We start from the raw sequence: 24,254 nt of genomic DNA, 5'->3' as shown, positions 1-24,254 counted from the left end.
TTTTCGAAAAAGATTCGGGGGATGAGAATCACGCTTTGTGTGCCCGCGCATGTATACCCGCGTATGTGTGCGTACGTGCGTCGTGAGGGAGAGAGACGCAGGAGAAAGAGGAGGAACGGTCGGACGATTACGGTCGCCAATGGCCAGAAAACCAGGGAAACGCGTAAAGGCGAAACTGACAATTAGAAGCCGAGCCACGAACGCTCGTATTATTCGTTATATCGTTTTACGACTTCGCGTTCGCTGCAAGCCGCGCCGCGTTAAGCGGTTTATAGTTTTTTTAATTGCCGAAGGGTGTTCCGTGTTACAAGTATGTAGAATCTCTCGCGACCATACAAGAAATCTGGATTATTCCGCTGGCTTGGCGACGTTCACATACATAAATCGGCTACGGATGCGTCAGACGTTGGATCAAATTAGCGCGTGTAACGACGCCGTTGATGCTACTCGTGCAAGCAATCGTGAAAGCCTCGTTACAGTCGTAGACGTAATATATTTTGTTTCGACCATGAAATCTTTCCCATACGATCCGGTGTCGGACTTAAGCCCGTTATAACGGCGTTATTTAAAATCCTTCGAGTAGGCATTGTCCGGTAGGGGAAGTACTTGATATCGAAGCAGCGTGCGGGGCGATTGATGCAGATGTTGCGGGTATCAGTTAAACGCACGTCCGCGTAACGAGAGCTCATCTAGGGACATCCTTTAGTGGTTCGCAGAAAGACAATAGGAGAAACGTGAGTAACGCTGTACACAACGCGCACGCTCTACGCTGACTGTGGAACACAGAAACCATGTAAAAAGATCTCACGGCAAAGAATGCAGCGTTTAAAGTATGGTACGAGCCGCTAGCACGGCTCGTTCTCGTTTCTCCTCGGCTATGGCCTCAGGTTCCCGCGTTTTCGGGGAGAGTGTTTGAACGGCGCAGAACGGTAGCAGGATGCGATAACGCTCGAGCATCGTAATTCAAAGATAGCGCGTTGTTTAACAAGCAACAGTGGCTCCTTTGTCGAGTCGAGCGGTGCTGAGATCGGTGAAACAACCTGGCCTACGAATTCCACGCTACGATACAGCGAACGCGAGGAAAATCCGGAAGTGAAATAGCCGGGGCGGGAATGGAAGGGTATAGAGGGGGGCTAGGAGGGAGAGAGGGGAAAAGGGTGGAAGGGAGGAGGAGGGAGCGAGAGCCGGTGGCCGTTTGGCCTGGAATCGTGTTCCGGTCGCGGTCGAGGCTCGATCCTCGCGAGCTTAACCCACATGCGACCGCGTGTATACACGCGTCGACAACTGCTGGCTGCAGCGCAACATCAGAGACCGTTTAATCCCGGAATGCCGAATACGAGAGAGCAGATCGTCGGCCCCGAGCGATAGATTTGGCCAGTACGCGAAAACGGGGTTGCAACCCTCCGCTCGAGAGTGCACCCTATCCCTCGCCGGGCCATTAATAATATACCCATATTGGACACAATTCACCTTGAAATTAACCGGCAGCCGATTGGTAAGCCCGGGCAAATTGACTTCGAAATTGACAATTTATAGTCGCTCGATTCCGGCCTCGCCTCTCCTCCTGCTCCTGCTGCTGTTGCTCCTCCTCCCTCCTTGTTTGTAATTCTCTCTCGTTTCTCGCACATCTTATTTTCCTTTCTCGCGAAGATCGATCGTGATCGCCGCCAGGGATGACGTACTCTCGAATTTCAACCATTACGAGTGATCGAGAGTCGTGTCGATGATTCGACGAGTCGCGGCAATTTTCTCTTGTTCTTTCCTTTTTCTCTTGCGAGACGCCAGATGGACAAGTTTGTAACGAATGCGAAACGAATTTCGAACACACGTTTATCGGCGAGATGGAGAAACACGAAAAGGCGAGAGTCTAGCTTTGCGCCTCGGTGATCCAAGGGACCAGGTCGTTCGATCCTTAAACGGCCCATCACGTAAGAATGGGTTGCAACTGTTCCTCGCGGATTGGGATTGGCTTTCTTTGTATATCTCCGTGCTTTTTCAGCCTCGTCGGATTCTTTTCTGTGCGTTTTCGTTTCTCGTCTCACCGAACGGTCGGACGAGGAGCCGCTTCTGCGGTACAGCGATCATTAAGGCGGGGAATGATCGGATCAAAGCATAGCACCTGGCGCGATCATCGCGAATCCCACACGCGATACACGACCGGACGCGAATCGAGCGCAACGCGAACGTAACTTCTATCTAATCGATCGATCTGGATCGATTATCTGGCAGGTTCCATGGAGGAGATTCCCGAAGTAAGTCGTAGGTGTATTTCTTTCGATCAGTAACCTATACAGTGCATTCCAAGTATACGTCTAAGAACTCTTAAGAATCAGACACGTTACTTGTTCAGGATGCTTACGTGCCTATTCAGCTGCCGAATCGCCCAACGATAAAGATAGATTCCGTCAATTTCATCTACGGACAAGTACCGATAATCTTACGGTATCCGTTCCACTCTACTAGCCGTTGATTAGAATTTCCACGAATTCAAATTAACCGGAGAGTGGTTCTTGACGTAATCGCTACGACGATTATGTATCTCGAGGAATTTCTACGTTTCCAGTAGTTTTTATCGCGTGTGAGGCAGTTGAATGCTTGCTTGCAGTCTGTCAGCGATATTTATCTAGATTTTTCAACCGCACGCAGGAAAAAGTTGGCGCCAAGAGGCGTGATCAATGCGTTAAGGTATCCTGCGCTTCGTCTCCCGGTAGGGGAATTAATTCCGCCGAACCGAAACGAAATCTAGTAGCTACGGGGCTCCGTGGTTGTCGCAATAAGGCCGATTACTATCGATCTCCTTTTCTTCCTCGATCTCTTGGCCAACGATAGGTCACAATCACCTTATCCCCGCGTAATCATGCAACATCGGTTTCGCAAACACCTTTCCTCGATATCCGGTCGATTGTTTCAAACGAACCGTTTCTTCGATGTCCGATACTTTCATCGTACGGTCACACCTGGCTTCTTATTAAGGCGTATTTAATTAATTGCGTGTTTATTAAATCAGCCGAATTTGGGCCACGTATATAGAACCTTTTACAGATAAATCAGAGTCGTTGCGCGAAGAAAGGATGGAACGCGATCGCCCGTTCATTTCGACACGACGTTTTTCTTATTTCGCCGGTAGATTCGTACGCAAACAAGTACGCATTATACGGGCCTAAGCGTTCGAGAGTGTGTTCTTGTTTTCGGTGTAACCCGAAGCTAAGCGGTTTAAGAGATCAACGCCGTATAAACCGGCCGTCTGAGAATCGTCTGGAGATCTCGTGCGTGAGAGCTGGCAGAGAGACAGAGAGGGGCCAAACGGCGAGAAGAAGAGAGCACGATAAACGAGAACGAACTACGAAGAATGGAGAACGAAAGAGGACGAGTTGGAGAGTGGGAGGGCGCCAGGGAAACGAACGACGAAGATCGAGAGATCGAGTGCCTCTGGATGAAGAGAGCGGAAAAAGCACCCCGTAGGAGCGATAGAGGAGGGGGTGTAGAGTCGAACGCAGAACGAGGACGAGGAAGACCGTGGGCAACGCGAAGAGGTAAAGCGAGAGGGCAGGCAGAAAGACGGGATGAAAAATTAGATTTACAAATCTGTCCTGACTACTATGAGATTGCTCGCTTACCAAGCAGAGATTCTCAACCCGGCCGAGCTTTTCGTAGCGTCTCCGTCACCGTGTATAAATATCGAGAGGATATTTGGTCCTCTTCCTCCTCCGTCGTGCTTCAATTTTCGTTCCTTCTCTTTGCTTCATTTTCGTCGCCACGTTGCTACCCGCCCTCCACTTGTCAACGACGCGACGCTTTCGTCGAACGAAATCGTTTACGCTCCGCTGCCAATGGCTGCATCCTACAAAGGGTGCCGTCGGCCCAGCAAGATTATCGGTTAAATTTGAAACGGATTCCGGAATGAAACTGACGCGAGTCGTCCGTAGGAACAAAGTCGGCCGGAGTCGTGGTTGAGTACCACTGGAAGAATATAGCCGCTATATCGGGAACGGAGGAAAGAATCCTGCCACGGTAACAACGAGTCGCAGTCTCAGTCTCAGACCCGGCGAAAGCAAAAGCTCGAATCACGCGTGTACGCGTATGTACACTTTGCGCGGCATGTGTCCGTGGCTGGTGTGTATATGGAAGCGCCTCTCCGGCGCCTGCCGCCTATGAAAAATGAACGTTTCTGCCAGCCGCGGTATCTACTCCGAACCATCCTGTGAGATCGTTCCGCGTCAGATACTTTTGCGCGCAATTCGCGACACATTGTTTGCGGCTAGTCGCTTCTATTCTTCTCGACCGTCGCCGATTTTCCGATCGTTGGCGAGAATCGGTGTATATAGGTGCGGAATATTCCCGCGACCCCACTTTGAAATCGCGTCCAAGGAGAATAATCGAGTCTTCGGGACACGATAAGTTACGCAAATGCAGGCTGTTTGGCCCGTTCCGTCGCCTCTCGCGCACCTTTATCTTCCCCTCTGCTAGATTTATCGCGGCAAACGTCACTACGTATTAGCCGGTGGTATCTCGTGACTCGTAGCCACGCTCGCTCGCGACCACGCGCGGCCCCGCACAGATCGCGAGAAGGTGAACTTCATTCGGCTACAGTCGGCCGAGAACCAGTTCTCGAAACGTAGCGGCGTTCTAGATACAGTCTAATCGACACTTGTAGCGACCAGAGCTTGGTCATCGAGTTTCATTCGAGCGTTTCCTCTCTTCCTTCGAGATCGATGAGTCTCGAGATCGGAGCCGGGGGACCGGCCGAAGAGTCATCGTTTCGCGAGAAAAGACGCACTCATTTTGTTCGCATGAAAAGCGTTCGCGTTATTTGTCGTACTAATATTCGTCATATCCATGAGCCAGTATCGGATATATTATACTGGAAACGTCTTTTCTCGTGACGTAATCGAACAACTTGCGACGAAAGTCGTAAGCTCGACGATCGGGGTAAGACATTACCTCGATGACAGGTGTCTCTAACCACAGTAACTCTCTACCACTGTACAGCTCCAGGCCAGGAAGACCACCGAAGAGAGCTTCCGTCGGTCTGAGTCTCGCAGCCAGCCACCTGGCCGCCGCGACCGGTCACCACCCCCAGCATTCTCTCAAGAAGCACCGAATGGACAACGGCGATTACTACGAGAACGGGCATTTGGGTAAGTCTCGTTACACTTCCTTTTGTTCAAACAGGCGCTCGTAAGCGTCACCGACGCTCGATCGATAGGCCCGCTCAACGGCTGCTTACGATTCTGGTTACGACCGTGCGAACGACTTTTTAGCCATTCGAGGCCTGTCCCGTGTCTTGGGTCTTCGAGACGTTCGTATTTCACGCCGCGTGTCGTGTCCTTTCTCTCGATAACGCCACGTTTTATGGAGACGCCGCGGATTTAGCGACAACATTGTGCCACGATGTTGTCGGCTGGCTAGTCGACCATTCGAACGTTGTTCAACGACCGTGAACAACGAGTCGTTTTGAAACGCCGCAAATGATTAAAGAGGAAACTTTTACAATGTAGAAAATAGGCATTTTTGGATTAATCGAGTTCATTAATGTGCGAGAGTCATATCGAAGATGACATCGTCGCAACGGTCAACGTCGAAAGCACGGAAAAAAGGGACGAAATCGTGGAATAGGCAAGCCACCCGTAAGTAAAGCGGTACAATCGCGTAGATACGTAGCCCTGGTACCAGGGGCACGCACTTGATTACTGCCATCCGTATACGCGCCGGGCCACGGTGACCCTACCGATCAATTAATTAGGGGAATCAAACACACTTGGAGTGAGCAAATTAACTGCAACTGCACCGTCGTGTTGCGGCCTGTGGTGGCGGTTGCCGATGTCGATATTGCATCGATGTACTCGTACCTCCAACAGCTTCTCCTCGCCGTCCCTAAATCTTCTTATTGTTTAGATGCATCAACTCTCCGTTCGATCCTTGTCCTCTGCCTTTTCCATGATAATAGCAAAAGGCTGTAGCGCATGACGTTAATTAACGTTCTTAAATTATCGTGGCGTTTCGCAAGAGCGGTTATTCGGTCTTCGAAAGCGGTAAACTCTAGGCAAAGTCGGATCGTAAAATCGCGTCGAACCGCGTCGACGATCGCCGTTCGGAAATTGGTTAAGCAAATAATCGCGAATACGCCGGCCGTTCAATTTTACGGGCAAATACGTTTGACGGTGCAACGTTAATGAATTAATGCCACGCGGACGAGCGCAAGCACGAACGCAGTTGCAGAACTGTACGATCGCAGCCCGGGTAAACGTTGAAACGGCGAGCAATTAATTACGAGCCCGCGGTAATTGTATAATTGTTTTACGATTGGATCCCCTTTCTGGGTACGATTGATCGCCGCGGCTGCCGCGACCCGTTTCCTTTTAACTTTGTCGCTGCGCTCGTACCAAGGATGCGGCCCCCGCTTCGGACCGACACAACGCCGGACGATTCGCTTGTTACATGGCAGCCTCGTAAAATGGGAATCGTAAACATCCGTGTGCCGCGTATTCGTCGCGAGTCTTTAATCTCCGCGTGCTGTAAAAAGTTACGTAGTTTTTCTGCCGTTCAAGGAACTTGGATCCTTTCATTCCTGAATGTCCCAATCAACCACGGTTCGTTTTTTTCCTTGTAGAAACGCGGATAAAAAGCGCCAGGAACGTAGATACAGTTACATGGTATAGTAAAAGTTACAAAAGTGTACGCGTTTAATCGTCGAATAAATGGAAAGTTATCGAAGACGCGATCGCACACCCAGAAGCACGCGTTCGCGCGACGTTTGAGCCGAGGATTATCTTCCGCGAACCATCCCCTATGATATCAATTTACCAGCGCGACGGTCTTCTACAGTATCGGCGCTCCTTCGGCTCATCGGGGAGAACGAAGGTCGCGAGTAAAACTGAAAAAACAAAGAGACGAGAAGAGGAGAGAGCGTAAAAAAAGGTGGAAGCAAAGAGTATGGAGAAGAACGTAGGAAGAGAGAGTGCGAGGCGAAAGCAACACGTATCGGGAGAGCGGCGTGGCTCGCGTACAGCGTATTTTTTTCAATTTGGACCGGTAGGCGAGCGCCACTTGCCATAACGCAATTAATAAACTCAACGAGCGAGATCCGATCCCGATAGCGGCGGCGTAACATCCATTCGGGACGTAGCGGGCACAATGGCCGGCACAATGGCCGTGTATACGTGCACCCAACGCTCGGTACAGCCAGGACGGCTGATACGCATCTATGTTGTCTCTACAAAATTAAAACCCATGAGAAAAATAAATAGCCGGAAGGGGAGAGCAGGGTAGGAAGCGAGGAGTTCGTCGAGATGCAAAGAGAGAGAAGAGAGAGAGCGATGGGAAGAGAAAGAGAGCAAAGCGGTAACGCGAGCGGGGGTTGCTTGGCTTAGGTTAACGACGTGTGCGCGCCGCGTGTGCAGGAGAGAGCCTCTTTTTCTCCCTTCGGATGGATGGGAAGCCGCGTAGCTCGCGCCTTCTGGCCGGATTCGTGGCTTACGGTAGCTCGCTCTCTCCATTTGCCACGATCGTTTTTCGATGAAACTATTCCCGGAGCTGGAACTATTAGGCTAGGCTGCGTAATAAACTAATGACTATCGGCTAACGTCGAGCCGTTCGTGTGCGTTTCTGCCCTCGGTAATTATTTAATGCATCGATTACCGAAATAGCATTAATCAAATTGGCCGGCCGCTATTTATATTATATGACCTAATGCACGGCGAATCGTATATTAATGCGCAAACTAAGTAAATTATCCAAGCATCCGCGTTTACGCGGCGAACGTGAATTTCCCTTCTTCCACCTCGAGAGACCCTGAGTGATTCTGGTCGCGTGTGTGCGAACGACCGGCACGGATCGGCGTTGCGCGGATCGACCGATTCCAGAGCGGGAATATATCGGTGGAACTTGGAAACGGCGAATCGTCGATAGTCGGTGGCGAAACACCGCGAGTAGACGAGTCGCGAATGGGTGCGAATCGGTGGAGGCAAGGACAAACAGAGAGGAAGAGCGGTGGGTGTCCGGGCGGATACAAGAGAGGGGCGACGCCGAGTGGGTGGCTGGGGTGGTTCGGCCGGTCGCGGCTGCAACGACGCTGTACTGGCGAGCGAATGCTCATAAAAGCATTGATTAACTGTTGCCGGTCGTAGGTCAGCCAACGCGGCTGGCTCGTGTACCAATAAAACCCGGTTAATAGGGGGTCGACGTCGCTTCGATATCGCGCCATCGACCGTTCTATTCCATTCCATTCCGTTCGCAGGCCTCCTTTCGCAGAGACGATTTTCACACTCTGAAAATCGAGCCCAGTCGAAGGCTAGTCTCGGAAAGCCACGAATTTGCGGTCGAAATACCGAATCGGATCGCGTATCGGCGCAAAGTAATTAACGAGTCGGAGTAAGGGAATCTCTGGCGGAAAGGCGGACGATGGCCAGCGTCGCCTGATCAGAGGTTCTCGCGGGGTAACAATTCGGCTTTAAAGATACAAATGGTCGGGGGTGGACGTTGCTGTACCAGCGACGAGAACCACTGGCTTAGGTGGAATTTTCAGGCTGCGGTTAGAAATTACGCGCGGGGCAGAGGGTCGTGGCTACGAGGGACGCGAAACCGAAGCCAAAACCGAGCGGTCCGGAGATTCGACACGAAAGTGAAATAATCCTCGCGATTAAAGCGATAATAACGCTCCGCGAGATTATTACACGGTCCGGGTTTCAACGATACGAGGGGAGACGCGATACGATATTTTCGTTTGCCGAAAACGAAAACAGGCCGTTATGATTTTCTGCCCCCGCGATATTTTATGCCGTGTATTTTCTCGTCCATCGAGGACGATTATTCTCGCGCGAAGCGGAGGTGAGATTCGGGACGGAGACAAGGACGAAATGGTGGGAGAAGCGAGTTCCGCGCGAGACAGAGTAACAAAACGCCGGTGAATTAAACCCGTTTGTTGCTGCAACATCGTTCTGCGTGGCACGCTGCCGTAAATCAGTCGGGTCAGGAATTTTCGCGTTTCACTGGTTTTTGCCTCGTAACGAAACACTCGCATGCTCCAGCCAAATGAAGACGTTAAGCGGCGACGCAGGAGAAAAAGTAGGCACGGCCTCGCTGCAGGGAGTTCGCCGGATGAACCGTGTTTGCTTTAACGCTCGGAATGTGGAACGAACCCGGTCATGTTCTGACTTTGCGACTTGAAAAACTCGAAATTGTCGTGCGACCGAGCAGTACCATTCTCTCCCCCTTTCATATTCAACTGCGTTATGGGTCGTGCAATTGCGATAACCCGCCGGTTGCTCGTGCGTGAAAGATCGTCGCATTCGACCCTCGCTGCGAACAAGCTGACGCGCATCCTACACTGTCGCGCCATAAATCGCTCGCGAGACAACGTGGCCGGTTTTAGTACGACTTAATTACCGTGCTCCACGCGTCGTTTAATCGGTCGTTTCATCTCGCGGAGACCGCGCGTCGCCCGATTCAGCGTGAATCGAACGAGTTTCGGTACGTATGTATATACGTTCGCGTGCCACGGTAGTCAACGGACGAACAAAGTCCGGAGAAGGTGGATTCACGCGGGGTGCGACTCTCCTACGAGCGTACGCGGGCTTTTTAGGAGAGTGATGGCAATTTCCTGCGGTTAAAACCGAGGCTAATTGCTTCAAAAATCTGTACTAATTTGCCGGCCATTCCGGCACGGCGGTTCGGGGGAGGGGGGCGGCAGGTTGGCTGGTTGGCCGTCGGTGTTCGCCCGGCACCGGGGTGATGGTGGTAGTCAACAATTTACTCGTTAGCGGCCGGCGAGTGCCGCGCCGCTCAATTAACTCGCGAATCAACGAGCGGGCCGCTTTGTCCTCGAGCGAGCGAGCATAGCGCGCGCTCTAGCTCGCTCGTTCGTGTATTTTTATAATTTGCGCGGCCCTCGTGACCAACAAACCGGCGGAAATGCGTGAAACAACGGGCTAGGCCAACAGTGGGGGGGGGGTGGAGAAAAAAAAACAGCCACGCACACGTATGCGCGAGCATATACACGCGCGCGCATCTACAAACGAGCGGAGGGAGAATAACGCGAAAAAAAGCGCGGGGGAAATGAAAACCGACACCACGGATCGTGGCTTGTTTTCTGCCGGCGGAACCACCCCCTCGACACGGGGTAAATGTCTACTTTCGAGGGCGGTCGACCGGGCCGGTTGCTCGTTTACACGGCCACATGTCAAAGGTCCTGGTTACGCGTGTACCCACGCAAACGAGCCGCGGTTTTTTGCCGCGCTATTTATTTTCTTTTCATTTCCGTTCTCGTTCGGGCTGAAAGCGCTGGTAACGAGCGCTAGCGCCACTCGTTCAACTACAACCGGGACACGGTTGCCTTTAAATCGCTCAACACTCGATATTCGTGAGGCGCATGCAACACGCACAAACCTAACTCTACTTACGATACGAACTTTGAAACGCTTAACCGCGTGGTGAAATCGAAGCGTACGAGGAAGGAGGATCGACAGAGAGAGAGACAGACAGAGAGAGAAAGAGAGGGAGAGAGAGAGAGGGAGAGAGAGAGGGAGAGAGAGAGGGATTGTAAATGCCGAACTGTGGCAAAACTCGGAGTAGAACGATCTGGATTCAAGCGGAAACGTTTAGGGTCGTACGAAATCGACGCTGCGCTCCTAGTTCGGGATCGTGGATAATCCAAATCCCGGTAGGCATTGCGCGATAAAGGAAACCGGTATCGAGCACCGCCTCCGTCTCTTTCGCTCTCTTCCCACTCTTTTTTCCACGAACCTCTCTTTGTCTCTCTGCCTCAACGCCTCTCTTTGTCGCTCCACAACATCTCGATTCGCTCGATCCCCGGCACTACAGGCAACTGGGCAGGTTTACCTTCGGCGAGTGCACAAAAGTGCCCCGATCCAGCTTCTGGGCCCAGCCAGTCGGAAGATATTAATAACAAAATATGATATAATGGGAGCATCCCCGGCGAAATACAATACAATGTTTATGCAGAGGATTAACCGATGTTACGAGCACGTGAAAAAGTATCGACCGGCGAGCAGCGAGAGAGATACGGGGCCGTTGGTCCGAGCGGACTATTGCAACGCTGTCCAAGTTCACGGGCCGAGCCAACGGGCAGATGTGCCTCCGAGAACGCACGGGTCTCGGGCTCGATCCTTGGTTTTGATTACCCCGCGGGGAAGATTTACCTTCCAGATTAGCTCTGGCATCGATTTTTCGAAGACCCGATTGCCAAACGTAAACGGTTCGCTTCTCGCTCTCCTTTTTGACGCGTCCACGATCCATTTCGTTCGCTTCAGAAATAACAACCGCGTTGATCGATTCGAATGCGTTCGTTGGAATTACAGTTTATCGCAGAGTTCAGCGATTGGTAAATGAAGTTGATCGATTTCGCAACTGCGGCAGAAGATGTAAGCGTCATGGGAATCATATGGATATGGAACAGCGTTTCGCAACAAAGTCGCAACGTGGAAGATTTTAGAGAATATCGGCGCCACTGTTCGTGACCAGGACGAAAGGGATTCCCAAAAAGGTCTGAAAAAGGAGTTCACCGGCGGCGAATCGGGCGCGATAAAACCAAAGGTTTCGTGCGTATCATCATCATTTCCGAAATAAAATATGCGTCCCTATTTCTTCGGGTGGAGTTGCGTGTCGAAGCCGTGGTCGCACAGTGAAATCCAAAATCCGCGCCGGCGGCTATGCGATCGCGTATGCCTGCTCGGAATAGATAATTTCGCGAACGATGCAGCCCGCGCGATCGTATCTAATTTTATAAATTCGCGGTACCTCGACTGGTTGGCGAAGACAACGCGGAATATAGAGAATCTAGCGCTGAACCGAACCTGTCGAACAATAGCTGGCAGGAAATGAAAAACGGAGATGGCGTTTGCGACAGCGCCGAAGCGGATCACGATGACGTTGCCGAAGAGGCAACGACGGACGACGAAGCAAGAAGAGCGCGCGAAAGGAGTAAAAAAGGCGGTAGGTGGAGGTGGTGGAGGAGCAGCGGGAACGAAGATGCGAGACAACCGACTACAAACCACGAGGAGTGTAAATAATACTAAGGCTGATTGTGGGCGTGGCTGACAGAACTCTAAAAACCTTCGACTATATATCAAAAGGTTTACTGCCCTCGGATGATGCTCGTATCCGAGGAGACGCTGGAAGAACAAATACTGGACTGCTCTTTCGCGAGGAGACGCGTGGTAGGCAGCCAGTCGAAGAAGGCCCATGAACGAAAGGGACGAGAGATAGGGTTAGGGTCGGGAAGGAAACTGGACGTCCGACTAGCCGGATCTTATCGTCGTTAGGACGCTTCGCGAGAATGATCAACCGTATCTTATGCCTCTTCATCCTTCCTCCGTTGCTCGTAAGGTAGCTTACGTCTCAATATCGCAAAATACCTTCCGTCCTATCTTTCCGGTCGTCCAGTGTTTTCGTTTCAATGCCAACCCCTCTACAACACCCCTACATTGCTACCGATCAACGGAAAGGCGATCGATGCGTCCCGATGACATCGTGAAAACGTCCCGCGAAGAAACTAAATACCAGCGGAACGGTGTTCGCGGCTGTTTCATACGAGGCAGCGAGCTACGTCTCAATACGGGCAAGCGATTAAGAAGAATGGGTGTGGTGAAAGAGGAAAGCGAGGAAAGAAGAGCAGGGAAGGAAGGAGGAGCGAGGAGGAGGTATACATAGTCATGGCATCCACTCTCTCCTCGGTTGTTTCCAGACTGGACGCAGGGAGCTGCCTCGATGGCTGCCCGCCTGCCTGCCTGTCTGCCTGCCTGTGCTCGCCTGCTCGCCTGTTCGCCTGGCTGGCTGGCTGCTTGCCTGCCCGCTTGCCTGCTAGCCCGGCTTCGAGTCTCTCGATTACTTGAAAAACCGGATTCCTCCTGCGCGAAACTGTGTTTCCCGTCTCGTGTTTATGTAGCAATACACGTCGATGGAACAATGTTGGATGGGATGCACGTGCATGCAGCCGGCTAACGGGCTAAGCGCGTACGCGAGAATCCAGCTCCCGATCGGGATCACGAATCGATGACACTGTCGGAGAATGCCCGAGGAATGGATGACGGGCCCGTGGCACGCTGTAAAAGGAAGAAAAGACGCGCGGCACAGCGAAGAAGAGGCGAAGAAGAGCCGGAGAAGATGCGAAGAAGAAGAGAAGGAGGGATGGCGTGGAAAGTACTTAAAGGGCCACGATGTCATCGGCCGTAGCCGGAGGGTCGGTGTTCGAGGGTTAAATCTAAGGGTTTTGAGGGAGTCGGTGTCGAGGGTAAACATATACATACCTAAGCGCAAATAACGCGCGTTGTCGGAGTTCGTGGCCGAGCATCGAGATAGGAAGACAGGGAGAAAGGGAGTCGGTGGATTTCTTCGTCGTTTGGTAGGAACAATGGCGGCAAGCCGAGGATCCGCGGACAAAGGGCAAATTTTCCGAATAATTTCACGATGCCTCGTCTCGGTGGTCATTCGAGCAGAGGAAGAGCGGACGGTTTTTTGGCCCGTACGACTACTGCTGGCAGTGGCCGAAAAAAGGAAAATTACAAAGGAAAATGAAAGTTGAAACTATGCACTGGAAGGCAGAGATAGTCATAGGGTGTATCAATGGCGTCGAACGTTTCTTTGCTTGTAGTAGTTTCGCGGTCGAAAACACCGGCGTACTCGGTAAATTTTCGTTAAGCCTAGCAGAAGATCGAGACGATAGCGATGGGAGGAAAGTCTGGCCGTGATCGCGACGCATAACAAATTCCACCTGTGCAGACGGCTCGCCTTCCATTCATCTGTCCATCGCGGAGGGCCACGCTGGAAGAAGGAACAGACGTGACGAGGTCGCGGTGGAGAGGGATACCAGGCACTCGTTTAGCTCGGCAATTTATTCTCGCGTTTTGTAATTAACACCAGAAAAGAAGTAGCGCAGTCGTCCTTCTCTTATGGGCACGAGACGCGCGGCACGAGGGTGGTGGTGACTACCCACCTCCCGCAGTCCTCCCTTCGCCTTCACCTCCTTCTTTTTCTGGCCGCCACGCCGAGTCCGACTGCTGATTTCGCATCTTCGCCTCCGCCTCCGCGCCGAGAGCGTTACACATGCAAAGAAAACACGCGTATCGTTATTAAGCGGCGTGGAAGTCAAAGTCCGCTCTCTCGGTGGATCTCTCGGCTCGTGGATGAGAAACGCCGTGTGTGGATGAAAGGAGCAAAGAGGGAGGATAAAGGGTAACGAGAGAAAAAGCGAGATCCGCAGATACGGAGGAGAATAAGGTCGAAGGAGAAAGAAGGGAAGAAAGCGAAGGAAGGACAAGTGGGAGAGAATGCGCACGGTCAGAAGGGCCAAGGGAGTATCAGGGAGAAGTTGAACGAAGAGGAAGACACAGGGAGGACGGTGAAGAAAGGGAGACGAAAAGGTGGAGGATGATGGAGGCCTCTCCTCCGCATGCCACTGCAGTCAGGCCAGACAGAAAGCGGTCTGTATAATTATGGGTTGTCACCTCATCAGCCACGAGAGGGGCAAAGAGGTGCCGGTATACGTCCGCGCGCGGACTCAGGGGTGGGAAGTTAGAGGAGCGCGGTCTTTAGCTCAAATTGTGTTTTATCGTCTCTCGCGTTTCGCTTTGGCCGGTCGTCGCGACGATCGCGATCAAGTTGACCGATTCCTTTTTTCTTCTTCGCTGCCAAGGAAAGGGAAGATTTTCTGAAACTCGTTTGCTCTTGGACCACGCGGAGGAACACTGGCATCCTGGGTATCCTTCGTCGAAAGGATACGCCAGGTTTCGGTAAGGTCGGACGAAACGTCTTCATCGGTCGTCGCGTTACAACGCCGAACGTACCGCGACCGACAAATAGCCGTTGTCGGGGTTATAAAATCGGGGAACGTGCGTTTTAAGTATCTTCGGTGATCGGAACGTGCCACGGCGTTCTTACTCCCTCCAAACGTTCCCTTCGTTCACGACCCTTCAGCCCTCTCTGCCGCGCACATCCCCTCGCCAGCCAGCCCCCCGACCCTTTTTCTCTCTCCTCCCTCTCGTTCTCCCTTTCGATCGTTCTCTCGCTCTCCGCCCGCTCGTATCCACGTAGCTACTTCTCCGTCTTTCTTATCCCGTGACGTCGCTCGGTTTCTTTCGCTCTCTATTGGTACACACGTAGCAATCTACGAAAGAGCGCGTACACACGGAGGAGGGAAAATAAAAAGAAGGGTACTGCGCGAGAAGGTACTGAGGCTAAGTGGAGAGTTTAGAGGGATTTCATTAAATCATATGGATTGGGGATAATGTATGTTATTGAGCGGAGCGTTCAAATCGCGCTCTATAAGTTGTAATAAGTCCAATTTTAGGGCCGGTCATGGGCCGGGTCCCACAGTGGTTGTCAAACGATCCGTGGCGTTGTTTCGCTGGGAGTCGCGAACCGGCCGGCCGTTCGCGGGATCGACAGTCACTGTCTAGCGAACCCGCCACTTACTCGTCAAACGGCCAGCCGGTCCGCCGAAATCACTGCCATTTAGATAATTTGTAATGAATAGGCACCGCTCATTTTCTACCCCTTCCACCGAGGTCACCTCCTTCTCCCCTTTCTGCCTGGCCGCCGCTCCGTCCCCTTCTTTCCCTCTCGGTTTCGCCTCCCGTTGCACCGTATACCTCACTGTTGGGCCCTCCTTCCGCCTCCCCCCCCCTCTCCACGGGCCCTCACGATCTCAGTCTCGCAATAGCATCATCTCCGACGTCATCTTTGCACGACTGGAATCCCAAAAGTGGGCCTCTCGATAATCGTCGGGTCTCGAATGTTCGTACAAAGTCGCCGTTGCTTCACGCCCCGTGAATCGACCGGCTCTATCAGCGGCAGAAATTTGCTCACGATACGTTACGATGTGGTTGACGCGATCGTCCCCTCAGCGAGATCGTGACGCGTGCCGGTTGACGAAGATATACGGTCCGTTTGGAAACTCTGAAACGCATCCCCTAGATCCTCTGGCAAATATACACACGGTATTTGCGGGAAATCGGCGGACATCACCCGTCCCTCGTTTCGTAGGCTCCTCTCCTGCTACCTACAGTCCTCTGATTAACGGGGTTTGCTCGATTCTTCTTCCAGACGTGCCGAGGATGGAAAAGTCACCGCTGCTGGCGAACGGCTACAATCATCCACCCACGCATCTCAGTCACATGCAATTCATGCAACTGGGTGGACATCCAGGTGCAGGACACACCGCCATTCTGTCGCCAGCTAGTCTGCCGCATCACCTGCAGGCACAGGCTCAGGCGCGCGCCGAACAGGGCCTCAAAGTCAACCCGAACATGTCGAACATGGAGGCGCTCGCGAGGTAAGACTTTATAAAACGTCACCTTAAAATCCGTGGGGTCCAAATTGTGGGACCATACGGTCGAACGGTTCAACGGGTCCGGGAACGAAGACACAGAGACGATGGTCCCAAGTTAGGAAAACGATCGAAGACGAAGTACATAGCTGGGATCTCGTACGAAGCGATAGGCCACTTTTTCGGAGGTTCGACACGCGTTCGTACGGATCGGCGCGTTCATCTTGTCTCGGTGTAGTTGTAACGAAGGGCCAGTGAGGCCAAAAGAATACAACTTTAAGAGGATTTGAAGAGACGGCGAAGCCGTGGAAATCCGAGGGGTCTCGACACTGCTTGATCTTTCCTTCCCTCTTTCACCTCCTCGGTCTCTCGGCGGAGAAGTCCGTTTCCTTGGGTGCGTCGCGTTCCTTCTAGGTCGTTTACTCGGCTCGCGTTACGCTCGCGACCTCAACCGAGTCACCCTTCTTTCATTCCCGCCTGACCTAACTCGACCTCGTCGTACCCGTTGATGACCAACGGTTGTAGCCAAAATTTCGCCAGTTCATATGGAATTCCATAAACTCGTTCGTTGCGTCGTATTTCGTTGAGGAGCACGAGGTCGGCCGGTTGCCCTGATCGAGGAGAGGGAACCGGTAAATCCTCAAGGCGTTGCAGTCTCGAGACGTATATCACGGATTACGCGTGCCCGTTTAGTCGTTCTCGCGCGGGAGCCACGAATAGGGAGAAACGAAGGCGCGTTGGGACGCAGTCTATCGAAGGAAGATCCTCCTTGCAGAGGGAGCGTAGTCTCCGAACTAATCTAGGCATTTGTTAACGTGTTTCTAATAGATGCGGCTGGTGGTGCTCCCTGTTCTCTGGTCTTCTCACGAAACCCCGTCCCAGCTAATTTTGTGGATACGGAGACTTGCCTTAATTTTCGATTACACCCACCACCCGTAATTAGCTTCGTCCTATTTGTCATTAGTCGGTCGGTTCGGTCTGCTTCTTCGTCTTTCATCCGGTTTCTTTAGTTCGATTCACGGTGATTCCAGATGTACTTTCGGCCCGATAGAACGAGAAGGTTCGAAGCGTGGAAGGAAAGGAATCGCGTGAATTCGTCTTGAGTAGAGGGGCGGCCAGTGTCGGCTAGAGTAAAGCGTGTCCTTCCGACGCTACGCGCCTACGTGTATAATGACGCGACGAAGGCGGCGCCGCACGTTTCGCATTATGATTTCAGCGCTTTGCTTTTAATTAAAATGCAAATCTATCGTGGCAGAAGAGCGAGAGAGATCGGGAGGTAAGACGGATTACGTCTGGGGGCGGCACGACAAACACCGGAATATGATTAATTCAACGCAACCCCATCCTGGCGTACCGCGCCGTCAGCGCACCGTTGCCCTCTATCGCCACCCTCTAATTCAGCCCCGAGCCCTTCCTGCTCGCCACGACGACCTACTCGACCGGTTTACGCGAGCCCTAGGCATCCTTCTGCGACGGCAACTTCCTTCCGACTCAGACGATTGCGCCACGGTTTCCACGTTTTTCCTTCAACAGTTCGATCTTACTTTGCCACCGGTTCGTTCTCTTTCTCTTTTTCTTCGCTCAGTTCCGCTGGGATCCTCGGTGATCCTTGAAAGTATTTTCGGTGGTCGATACACCGGGTAAATTGAGAGAATCTCGGGGACCGAGTTCTAGGGACGATGCGACGTCTTTTTTAATCAACGACTTCAAAGCGTCTTCGTTTCGAGCGTAGGACAGGCACGATCGAATCAAAGGACAAACGAAAGACGAGACGGCACAAGGAGGACTCTTAATCAACTCCGCGGATCCACTTTCCTCGAGGATATCCCGTGGCAGGCTTATAATTAACCGATTCGTTTATCAACTCGCGCCCCTTCGTTTCCCCATCGTTTGTGAAACGCCGGTGACGCGCGTTTCCGCGTTATTTTTCTTTCTCGTGACGCTTCGGTCTCTCTCTTGTTTTGCGTTCCACCGTCGTATCTCAAGTGTCGCTTTTTTTTGTGATCCACAGGTCCGGAACGGTTTGGGAAAACTGCCGAGCTGCCTACGAAGATATTGTCAAACATCTCGAAAGGTAGGAGAATTTTGAATCCGTACCTAAAAAAAAAAAAGAAAAGACAAGTAAAGAAGGAAAGAAAGAGGATAAAAAACGTGGACAATGTATGGAAGACTCGATTACGTTTCGTGCCATGGGTAATTCGGCCAGTCATCCGTGTCTCGGTACCCTGCGTTGGTTTCGCAACGAGTCGAGAAAAATGAGCCGCGAGACGCGGGAAACGTAGGCCGGTGCAACACGCGACCATTTCGCGTCCGATAAATCAGCATTACCGTCGGCATCGAGTTTCCGGTCGCGCGACAGGTTGAGTCCAGGCGTGACGCTGTAATGCCCGCATGATTTGTACGGTGCGAGCGTCCGCACCCTCCTTCCCACCGTCCTCAAATCCATCCGCCGGCAGCCCGGTCCCGTCACCGATACGACACCAACGTCGACCACCGGCGACCACCCTCGGTATCCGCCACACCGCACCGCGCGCATCGACCATCGCGCGCCATCAGCCACCGTCATCCGCCACCGAGGTTTCCCCGTGATCCTAACCACTTGTCACTTCACGGCACGCAGATCATCGTCGCGACGTGCCCGTCCATCATTCGGGGATTAAATCATTCGACTGGCTGTGCGAAATACTTGCGCGTCCCGCGTCGCCCAACAGCCTCGTTCCTTTTACACCACCGAGGGAGCTTTAGCCGCGTGAAAGCGGTTCTCTCCCGTTCCGCGGGTTACAAACTGAAACTTTCATCCCCTGCGTGTGGTGGTTGGCTGCCTTCGCGAGACACCCAGGTTCCTTTGTCTGTTTGCTGGTCTACTATGTCGTCGGCTGATCGAGGCGGAGAGAAAGGAAGACAGGAAGAGGAAGGTGCGAACTCCAGGGTCGAACTGTTAATACGGGGGTGAAAATCGACACTTGACCAGCCGAAACGTAATTTCCAATTCAAAGGCAATGACCATTGGCTCGCTTCTCTCCGCGGCTCCCTTTGCACCCCTCGGCCCCTCGCACGCGTCACCTCCGCGATCAAACCCCTCTCGCTTTTCTCTCTTTTGCTGTTTCTCTATCCAGCCAACCGTCTCGTTCTATTTGCTTTAGCGGCTCCCGGTCCAGTCGACTTCGTCAACCGGACAAACGCGTATTGTGATTTCAGCCTTTGACTGCTAGCCGTTCGATGGATATCGTAGGGGGTGGCAAATGGTCGCGGACCCGTGCGGAGCGATACAGAACGGTACGGAGGGAAGAGGAAGAGGAGGATGAGGTAGAAGAGGGTGGCGCAGAGGACGGGAAATAGGGGGTCGAATTGGCGGGTACGGAGACTGGAAGGGACGGACGAGCGAGCACCGTGAATATTCATGCCGAGAACCCTAGACGAATTCGGACTTGTTGCGACTGACACTGATGTAAACCTTTGTTTATCCTGCGTGCACCATACCCTCGGTCGTATCCCTTCCGAGCATGGCTGGCTACGCACTCCGATCGCCTCGTCTCGCCTCCACCCCCGATGCCAACCGAGTATTTAACTGAGAGTTAAATTCTGATTAATCGTCGGTACCGGGGTTATTAATTGTTTGTCCTTTTGATTTTACAAGCACACGGAGCTCACGCCTACCGAAATCTGGTTCTCCCTGCCGGATTCTCTCTCGTGTTCTCCATCTCTCTTTCGCCTTTGTTTCCAAGTTACCGTAGTTTCTCTCTTTCCGTCTTCTTTTCCATCGCACCCTGTTTCCATTTTAATCTCGATGATTTGTTGTCGCTAATCCGGCCGAGGCCCGTGACATCGGAAACCCAAATTCCGCCACTAAAGTTGGCCGGCTCGTTTGTCTTTCCGCCAGTTCGAGCAATTAAATCTCATAAGCCAGAAGTCGCAGCCCTCGAAAAAGTCGGATAGCTCTCGCAGATCCGCTGGTTTTTCCAGTCTCCGTTACAGACGATGTTTCGTGCCTTCGAAACGTTAAAACTTGGAGAGGGTGAGAACGGAACCAAATGGAATCGCGGAAACGAGCGAAACGACGGATCCATTCACCCCGCTGCGAACTCTGTCCGTAAACTAAGTAATATTAATGGTCCGGCCGATGGCAGAAGGCGCGGTATCAATGCGCTAATGTCGGCTTCCTGCCTTTAAAACTACCTCGTCATTCCGGGATAATTCTCGCGTATTGTCGTTCGCCATCCAGCTACGCCGGTTTTGCTCGCTTCCTTATCGTCGACCCGCCCGGCCAAACTTACCTCTGATATTCTCTGCCTCCTTCGGTCTTCCTCCTCTTTCGGCGAATTCGCCAACGACACCCTCGGAGATGTCATTAATTACGACGACGACAACGACGACAACGTCGACGAGCTTCTATCGCCGGGGACATCTGCTGGAAAATAATATTCATAAAATTGAGCCCCGTCGTTACGAGCGTCGTTTTCGATCCATCTTCGCGCGTATTTCACTCCTACCTCCTATCACGAGAAACTTGCAATCCTATTCGATTATTCCTATCTCTCCATGATTGAGAAAAAATGTAGCGAAGAACGATTCGAGAGGAAAACACGAATGTACTACATACTGAGAGACGTTATTAATGACTAGACTGCGGATGTTTGTGCACTTGTGAGATCTTTAATTATGCAAGAATGTATAGAACGCACATAATACGCAAGAATGTACAAATATTCAAAGTATTTGGAGCATGAAACAAATTCCTTTAATTGTATTCGTAGGAATCTGAATTTGCATAAGTATCCGCAGTCTAATAACGAATAAGGTAGCAAATTCTTTCCATTGTATTTGGTTGTCCGAAAAGTGTCTATCTTTTACAGACACGTATTTTACAACGACGCATCTTTATACAAACATGAAACCTAATCTGTCGAACGTTGTGATCTTTATTTTGATAATAACAAAATGGATCATACGTAATTCTATAAAATAATATAAAACGGAAAATGTTGTGCATCCATTATTTCCTTATAAAACGAAAGAAATGTTTCGGACGACCTAATATGTCTAATCTCAGGGTAAAGAGAGACTTTGCGCGAAAACGCGTCGACATCTCCGCTTTAAGTCGAAGAGAATCGCGTTCCCTTTGCCGTCCTTCCCGTGATGCACCCCTCGTTCGCGAATTGCGACGACGCAAAGGGGGCAAGAGAGGATTAAAAAGAAGCGTGAAGAACTCTCGAGTGCCAGGCCTCCCTCCCGAACCATGGCGCAGTGGACCGTTTCGCGAGAGCGGAGCGGCGCGACGAAACGGTTAATTCGATTCGACGATCGTTCGCCGCGATAGCGAGCTCCGAGCCGACAACTATCAAGCGGCGCGTTAATTGCGTTCAAACGAACTGTCAGCGCGTCGACACGCACGCGCGCGCATCTGAGCGGCGTCCCGCGTGCAAATACGCGCATTATGATTAATACCGTCACAAGCGGCTCTAGGCGTCGGCTTGTCAGCGGCTTGCAATCAGGGGATAGGCTAATTACGTTCTCTCTCTCTCGTCCGAACGTTCACTTTCCTTCGTTCCCTCTCGAGATCCTCCTTTTTTGGCCACGTAGTTTTCGATTCGATCGAATGCTACGACGAAATTAATAATAACGGGTTAGCTGTTGATCGCTCCGAGTATTAGTTACGGCGTTTCTTTTGTCTTTCATCTCCACCGGTATCAACGCGATCGTTAAACCTATCTTCTCCGTGTTCGCGAATGTTTCCACGGCTCGTCTCCGCAGGCAGTCCAATAATAGCACCCACGTGATTTACAGATCCAGTTTAGCGTGGGTGGGGATCCAACAAATCGAATCGGTTACTCGTTCGCGTGTCCGAGGAATGTCGGATCTCTTTCACGTTCGCGTGATAGTCCCGCGTGGTAAAAGAAGACGATCATCTACAGTCTAGGCGGATAATCGTATGTAGAACGCGACAGCCGGCTCGACAAGCGCGTCGATTCGTTCCTCGAATCGGCCGCTCGTGCCAAACATCCTGACCCGAAAATGGACCCTTCTAACGACCCTCTTACGAAACGATACGGCCACGATCTCGGCGGTCGGCTCTTGGCTCGGGTCCGGTGTCCGACCACCGAATAAATTGGTCCTTGCCTGTCGCGCGTCGATCCGGATGAATCATTCTCTCGGGTATATCTGTTCTCCTCTGTCTCCCGCGGCCAAAGGAAACGTCGAGGTGGATCGAAAGAAGGACGACAACGGGCGAGGAGACCTCGTAAAGTCTCTCGACTCATAAAGCTCGCACGGGCGAGAACGCGACTCGTCGACTCGCGACAGGGTGCCGTCTGCAGATCGCAGAAAAGAGTCGTCACCTCGTGAACGAGGGTCTTTGAGACATTCATTTTATTAACTCGACAACGAATTACTTACGGCCGGCGGCGCGGGTCCACCGGGCGCAATTTCATCAGAAGCCGCGATAATTATCGTTTGAACGATAATTAATGCCGCGCCATTAACGACGTCGCGCTCTTTATGCTCGCCTCGAAATTTTCGCTGCCGTATTTTTAGGAACGACGTCGCTCCCCGACCGTTTCCGGGTCATTTACTCCGCGAACCACCCCCTTTGCCAGGATTATTTCGATAGCCGTCGTCGAGTCGACGGAAGATAACGAGGAAGAAGGCGGTCGACCATATCGACTTGCAGGGGGCGTGAACTTTGTCGCGATGACTCCTAGAAGCGACGCGTTACATATTAGGCCGCCGCGCGGTAACGAGCGTAGCCGAGTAAACTTTGGCTGCGACGAAACGCGATGATTAATTAAAAACATAATTAGTCGCGACGACCGGGATCCACCCACAGCCCACCAATGTACCGTGAAATTGTCAACCATCTTGTTTCCCTTTACTGCCTTTCGCTTTGTTTGGTCGTCGTCGTCCGATCTTTTTCTGGCCCCGGCGATCTCGTTAAAGGCGGGCCCGTTCGCTCATTTTCTCGGGTCTTCGTTCGGGAACGCGCGCGATCTTCGTGGAAGTATCGAACGTCGTGACTAACGAGCTGCTCGCGAGTCTCTTCGTCTAATTTGTCTCATCGATCGGAGAGCGAGTCGCCTCGTTACGTCCGCATCGACGTCCTTTTTTCGTATATTTTTTCGCGCATTACGACGAACACGACATGGCTCGTCGTAAACAAAGAGCAGACCGAAAGCGTAGAGCGAAAGGCTGCGTTGATTCGGGGGAATACTGATTCTAATGATAAAATATCTTTCCTCCCACGTTCGCTCCCTTCTTTGTCCTTATTTCCGCGCGATTCTCGTGTACCTTCGCGACGGCCAAGATATATTGTTATTAAATGGTCTCCCTTCGGCTGTGCGCGCACGCTAGTATATTACATCGCGGGGCTTCTCCGTTGCCTTCACACACGCACGCACAACAGACAGCCCGCACGCAGTACTTAGCCTTCCGCGTGTGGAACTGCTCTCTTATTTACGGTCGACTGGCATGCGAGTTTGCCACCAACTTCCGCTCAAAATTCGTCGCGAGACAGAGACAGAAACAGAGACAGAGACAGAGACAGAGACAGAGACAGAGACAGAGAGAGAGAGAGAGAGAGAGAGAGAGAGAGAGAGATTGGAAAATCGAAAACCTCGAGGCGAAAGGGCTAGTGGCCCTTGAAAGTTGGAAGTTGGGAAGAAGTAAGCGAACCACCGAGAAAGAGTTGCTCGATGGGTGGGGGAAGCGAGGAGAAGAGGCGGTGGGGAGGTTAATTGAAAAGCAGTGGAAGGGTGTCATTAAATAAACCGCGGACGAACGTTCCTGCGGTTCCGCAGCACTACCGTTCGCAGGCACGGTTTCGCCGCCACTTTTGGTAATGAACTAATATTTGCAGTGTGCGTTCGGACGGCGGTTTCCACGCGTATACACGGCTAGTGGCTTACCTTTTGCCTTGTCCAGACGCGCAGTAGCGCGCGGTGCGCGCGTCGAAGGGTGCGCTTGCCCTGGCAAGGTTAGCCTT

The 24,254-nt window shown here is 52.1% G+C and overlaps 1 protein-coding gene across 4 annotated transcripts in view; it reads left to right on the top strand.

The window, feature by feature from the left end:
- LOC122566536 (dachshund homolog 2) overlaps positions 1-24,254 on the top strand; it is a 143,897-nt gene that overhangs the window by 51,193 nt on the left and 68,450 nt on the right. For 2 of the 4 annotated variants that reach the window (XM_043723945.1, XM_043723941.1), the window contains exons 2-4: positions 4,990-5,138; positions 16,057-16,285; positions 18,291-18,353. In XM_043723945.1, coding sequence (XP_043579880.1) covers positions 4,990-5,138; positions 16,057-16,285; positions 18,291-18,353 — 441 coding nt within the window. The remainder of the gene's footprint in view (positions 1-4,989; positions 5,139-16,056; positions 16,286-18,290; positions 18,354-24,254) is intronic. The other 2 variants (XM_043723942.1, XM_043723944.1) reach the window with 2 other exon arrangements.

The sequence above is a fragment of the Bombus pyrosoma genome, linkage group LG4 (assembly GCF_014825855.1).
Source record: "Bombus pyrosoma isolate SC7728 linkage group LG4, ASM1482585v1, whole genome shotgun sequence".
Classification (NCBI taxonomy): Eukaryota; Metazoa; Arthropoda; class Insecta; order Hymenoptera; family Apidae; genus Bombus; species Bombus pyrosoma.
The sequence above is the reverse complement of the archived record's forward strand: the minus strand, read 5'-3'. Positions and strand labels throughout refer to the sequence as shown.